The sequence below is a fragment of the Psittacula echo genome (genome assembly GCF_963264785.1).
Source record: "Psittacula echo genome assembly, chromosome: 2".
Classification (NCBI taxonomy): Eukaryota; Metazoa; Chordata; class Aves; order Psittaciformes; family Psittacidae; genus Psittacula; species Psittacula echo.
Window position 1 is genome coordinate 91,033,285 of NC_137737.1, and position 6,026 is coordinate 91,039,310.

General features: G+C 43.3%; 1 protein-coding gene across 1 annotated transcript; it reads right to left on the reverse strand.

Annotated features, from left to right (window-relative positions):
- Nucleotides 1-210: 210 nt before the first annotated feature.
- RMP24 (ribonuclease MRP subunit p24) lies at nt 211-5,658 on the reverse strand (the record flags this gene model as incomplete). Its single annotated transcript, XM_080610351.1, is given in 5 exon segments — nt 211-376; nt 798-1,006; nt 4,188-4,387; nt 5,563-5,577; nt 5,580-5,658. Coding segments are annotated over 5 exon segments (669 nt in total).
- Nucleotides 5,659-6,026: the final 368 nt, after the last annotated feature.

The window sequence follows — 6,026 nt, forward strand, 5'->3', positions numbered from 1 at the left end:
TTCCCAAGCGTATCAGACTGGCTGTTTTCTCACCTCCTTCTTGCAGACAACCAGTCCTCTCAGAGACAGAGCTTGCTTTTAAAATACATGGCCTGTCCTTTCTCAGGGTACATGCTGTTAGCTTGTGTTGTAAAGAAATCACTTTGTTGATTTACTAAAACTGAAACAATGTTATTGCTGTAATCTTTATTACTTTGAAATAACTTGTAACTAAAGTAAAGTCAAGAAGGTTTTCAAATCTGCCTTCTGGCTTTTGTCTTTTTCTTCTAGGTCAAGCATCCGTTTCAGTTTAGAAAAGTGAAATTTGGAGTTTCGGGGAGTCCTGGAAGCAGAGCTGGAAGCGGAGCTGGTTGCTGCCTGTCCAGATACACGTGTTCTGAAAAACAAAAGACTCAAATGTTTTAAAGATGAGGAATGAGAATTAGCATAAAGTAACTATGAAAGTGCACACATATAATTTGAAAAAAACTGAACCTAAATAGTGTATTTTCATGTGAAAGTCAGCAATCAGAAGCATAACTTTTTAATGCCAATTTTAAGCCAGACATTTCACATTCATGCCAAAACCAGAATTAGACATTTTTCGCACACAGTCGCTTTACATTAAAATCTTCGATTTTAAAGGTCGGAAATTTAAAACTGATCTCCTTAATCAGACCATTGAAGAAAAATAGTTACCAATTTAAAGTTTATTAAGTGACTGATCTGAAATCAGTACATGACACTTATTCCCACAAGACATAACTAACACACTCTACTCAGCAAAGCACCCCTTTAAATAGGAGAGAAACAGGTACCTGAGAAATGGTGATGGACTGTTCCCTTTAGATCCCAACCTACTGCAGTTTACAGGTGTCACTTTGTTTGCAGACTGAGTTTTTACACCTGGTGTCCTCAGGGTAGATTTAATACTTGGAGTGCCAGAATTTTGTGTCATGGTAGCCAGAAAATCCCTGCTTTTACCATAATGCCTTGTTGTTTTGTTGCATGATTTGCAAGTAACCAGCTATGGAGAGAAGAAAGGAAGTATCAAGCATTCTTTCAGCCTTTCCACCTTTACGTTAGAAAGCCATTGTGAGAATTACCCAAACTATTCTCCAAATATCATGACACAAATTAAATATTAGCTTGAGTGAAACATGAGCTATTAAAAAGCAACACATACTCTACACCTAGCATTTTCACTCAGGCTTCATAAGTCAAACACATCCTATGGGCTTATCTAGAAATTACTCCAATTCCCTAGCAACTAATGTCAGGAGACCCGTACCTCTGAATGGAACGTTGTACAGTGAAATACAGAAAACAATCCTCTCAAACCAGAAAGATTAAACAGCAGCCGAACTGGATATAGGGTATCTTAAGCATACATTAGGGGTATTCCTATTTTTATAAAAACCCGTGACATCCAGTGTGATCAGAATTCATTAGTGTATCCTACCACTGATGAGGTTATATTACACACTTGCCAGGGAGTCTTAAGATAAAATACTTAAATTACCAAACTCTCAAAACCAGTCATCCACAACTAATAGCAGCAAATCTTAGCGAACAAATAACTCTTGAGTTATATTCTGAGTCCTTTTCTGTTTGCAATGAAAAAAATACTTGCTCCAACAAAGGTTCTAAACAAAGGGCATTTTCTCTTCTCTCTGTTTACTTCTAGGTTGCAGGGGACTTCCAGCAGCACAGTAAATTGCAAAGGTGCATCACAACAGATAATGTCAGACAGCCACAGAGACCATCAGATATTCCTAACATCTACTACTGCCATGGCAACTACTCTTACAAACAGACATGAGAGTAATATAGTGAGACAACTTTCTGAGGCACACAATTACACTGACTGAAAAACACAGTTACGCGGTGTTTCTGGTTAAATTAACGTATTCCAAAGAACGTCAAAAAAAATGTCTAAGCAGTTCTGAAAACATCTATACCAAATCGCTCTTCATTTCAGAGTGTATTTCCCTAAATCCAGATTGCTTAGAAAGAATTACACCTAAAAATGCCAAAATTAAATGTTTTCAGTTGTGTTGTGACTGTCTCTAGATGTTACTTTGTCAGCCTAACAAACTGAAAAAGAGAAAGATCATTAACTTATACAGCTCAGGTGTTGATGTATTTTTCAGTTCTAAATGAAATTCAGATGGGAAAAACTAAAACGGCATCACACGATGATTTAGCACCCCACAGAATATAAAGGGAGGCAAACACCTTACAATGCAGGAATTGATGGACTAGTTGTAGCACTGTACAGCTAGTTTCCATTCCCTGAACTGCATATGCAGTTACCTCCAACAATTTTTAACAGCTCTGAAGTAGTTCCTTTGTTATATGCCTTTTCATGGCAGAAGCATTCTCAAATCAAGTTCTACTTGCTAAGAAAGGTATCAGAGGCACAACCTGTCACATTGTTGCTAGGTTTAAGTTTTCCACCACACTCCAGATTTTCATTTTTGCAAGCCTCAGGTATTTGATTACAGGGATCTATATTGCTGATTTTGAAAGGTGCCAGTTGCTGACAGCGTTTTAAATACTTAAGACCATAAATACCTAAATCATAACCCACAACGTAAACGCAAGCAGAACTGAGCAGAACACAAGTTTAGCAAAATAATTACATGCCAAGATTAGAGCATTACCCAGAGATTAAACAGGATCTATTTTAAACTGAATTTTAAACTACTCACATCAATGCTCAGTGTGTCCTACAAACTTCTCCAGCTACAGAATAAATCTAAGAACCTACTGTAATTCCACAGGACAATGTTCATCAGTTGTCTAAAGGGACAGTTTTTAATGTATGCTAAATGTTTGCGATCCCAGAAAAATAAAGCAAAGTTTCCAGCTTCTCAGATGCCCTTTCTGCTGCTCAACTATGATCTATAATTTGGAGAGCAGTAGCAAAGGCGCCTTTCTGGAGCACCTTATTCAGCCCCGACAGCTCAGAACCTCTGTGATATTTCTGCAGTTTAATTTTATGTTATTTACTCTAATAATTCTGGGTTTCACAGCTTTTACTCCCCAAACCAGCAGATTCTCATCTGAGAAAATACTAAGTGTGCCAGCCAGCAACTGCCAGGCACAATACGGAGCTGTCCCATTTCTCAAAACATGCGTTCATATAACCCGTTTTAATAGTAGTGCATGGAGATTTAATACTAGATTAAATGTATACTATTATTCTTCAAATAATAGTAGTTAGTATTAAAAATAGTAATTAAATCTTACATTCCGGAGTGACTTTAGGAAAAAGAACTGAAAAACCTCAGGAGCAACATTAACTTGTTTAAATTACCTGCGTGGTTTGGTTTTGAAAGACTTCCTATAAATAGTAATATTCAGATAAATGTAAAAAACTCAGCTCGTACAGAAGGTAACAATAATCTGATGTAGCTGTGACAGTCTCCTGAAATAAATGAAGTAAAGCTCATTGAGCCAAAGTATTTTTACACAACTGATAAACTGGGGAAAAAATTACAATCTATGAGTCACTCAAGCCCTTTAGAGCTGAAACAAAGGCAGTAAATGGTCAAGCTATGCCTATTGGCAAAACCAGACTGACTTCAGTCAACAACATGTTTTTCTTCTTACGTATGTTCTGGGGTATTCAGAGCAATGGATTTCTAAGGATTCTAACGGATTTTAGGATGTACATTTGCTGTATTAAGGCTCTGCATCTTGCAGAGTTGAAAATTCATAGAGATTAAATAGAATTCATAGCAAAAAAAAAAAAAAAAAAAAGCAACAGGCAAAAACCTGGAACTTCTGCCATTTTTTGCAGTTATGCTGATGGTGGAAGCCAAGAGCTTCCTGGCAGGAAAATATTACTTAATTTTCAGCAAGATGTTAGCTATCTGCAGAGACTCCCCACGCTGCTGCTAAAGAGATCACAGGCAAGGCAGAGCAGTTTGTGTAGCTTCCCTGACATGTGGGGTTGACTTGGTTTTGTGGGGAGGGGAAGCTTACTGTTCTTGTCACTGTGCTCACGATCTGTCTATTGTAGAGGGGAGATTCTAAGAATTTTGATTGTGAAGTTACCCCAAAAGAAGAGTTACATGCTCCTGAAAAAAAGAGATGTGTAGGTGTGCGCTCCTTTTCTAAGAGAAGGACTTCAGGGTTTCTGAAACCTCAGGTTGCAGGAAAATATCAGGAATTTGGCAGTTCCAAGTAAATAGCCTTACCAGAACACTTCTTGACTCCCTGTACTTTTTCAGAAGCTTTGTCTGTTTCATATTAAGTTTGTGGTTCTTCGCCTCTCGTTTCAGAATCTTCTTTATCTGTGGGGTCGCTTTCATCTTTGGTTTGAGACGCACCCGGTGGCTATCAGGAACCAGGAACTGGAAGCAGTAAGGACATACCCTTTCTAATCCATATTCCTTATCTATGGATTAATAAAGGTAGACTTAAATTTACATGAAATAATTATGGTTTACAGGCAAACATTAAAATGGTATGTTTTTATTTTAACATTATCTAGGTTGATATGTTTTTATGTTTCAGGTACAGCTAGAAAGCAAGAGCATCAGTATATGCATCAGTATGCGCTCGGCTGAGCACAAGTCATCCTAAGTTTAAGTTTACACAATACGTAATTGCCAATTTTCCTGAGAAAAGATGCAATTCCTTCCTAAAAATCTTTAATGACAAAGGCTCACAATTCCGCAAGGAGCTCCATGCAGGCATACTCTCCTGCCAAATCAGTGACACCAAAGCCTCATAAAGCTGTCTGCCTCTTTTAAGTGCAAGAAAAGGACAGCATCTCAGCCTGGGTTGGAGAAACGCTCTGGGATAAATTTCAGACCTAACAAAATCATAGAATAGTTAGGGTTGGAAATGACCTTAAGATCATCTAGTTCCATGGACAGTGACACCTTCCACTAGACCATGATGCCCAAGGCTCTGTCCAACCTGGCCTTGAACACTGACAGGGATGGAGCATTTACCGCTTCTTTGGACAACCTGTTCCAGCGCCTCACCACCCTCACAGCAAAGAACTTCTTCCTTGTATCTAATAATAAGAGGCATGTTCCTCATCTACCTTACTACTTCCTGCTGCCAGAGCTGTCTGTACTCGAGTACCCCTCTCCAAAGCCAGGAGGTATCATCCAGACCCTGCTGTCTAGCACACCTGCCATTCCCACCAGCAGCCCCGAAGCCCATACTGGGACAGGGGGAAGGGGGAGATGAAGAAGAAAGGAAAGCCTGCGCTCTGCAGACTATGCTGTCCCACTGCGGCACCGCAGGGCAGACCCTCTCCTCCGCTGCGGCCGGACCCCTCACTCGCCTCGAGAATTGCGGAGCGTCCACCTGCGCGGGAGAAAGCAAGGCACAGCGTCACGTCACGTCACGTCACGTCACGTCACGTCACGGCCAGCGGCCACGCGGCGGCGCGCCACGGCAGGCGCGAGGACACGGGGCGGGGTTACCCACGTGCGTCACCGGTTACCTCTGTTCCCACCCCCTCCAGCCTCGTTCCCTCGCCGCTTCGCTTTCCCCCTCCTCTCCCATCCCATCCTTTCCCCTCCCCTCCCCTCCCCTCGTCCCCTGCCGCCTCACGCCGCGGGGTGCTTACAGCAGGAACCGCGCCTGTCCCGGGCAGGCGCCCGCCAGCCCCTCCGCTGCCACCTCTTGGAACCACCGCTGCCGCACCATACCGCCGAATGCGCGCCCTGCCGGAAGCCGCTGCCAGACAGGTCCGGCGGGCGGGGAGGGGAAAAGGGGAGGGGGGGGGGGGGGATGTGTAGCGTTTCGCCGAGGCCCGGCGGGTTCTGCGGCCTCAGCACCATGGTTCCGGGTTCGGGCGGGCCCGCGCTGCCCCTCTCTTTGGGCCCGTTGACGGGGAAGGGGAGCTGCCGTTGCTGCGGGGCGAACCGGGAGGCAGTGGGGCAGCCGGGGATGAGTTTCGCGCCCGGCCGTGGGGCTTCGCTAGGGCTTGTGCTGCCGGCGGCCGCTGGGGCGGCAGCAGTGTCCGTTTGGCTGTGAGGGACGGGGCGCGGGCGGCCCTGTTGGTTTGGAGAGCG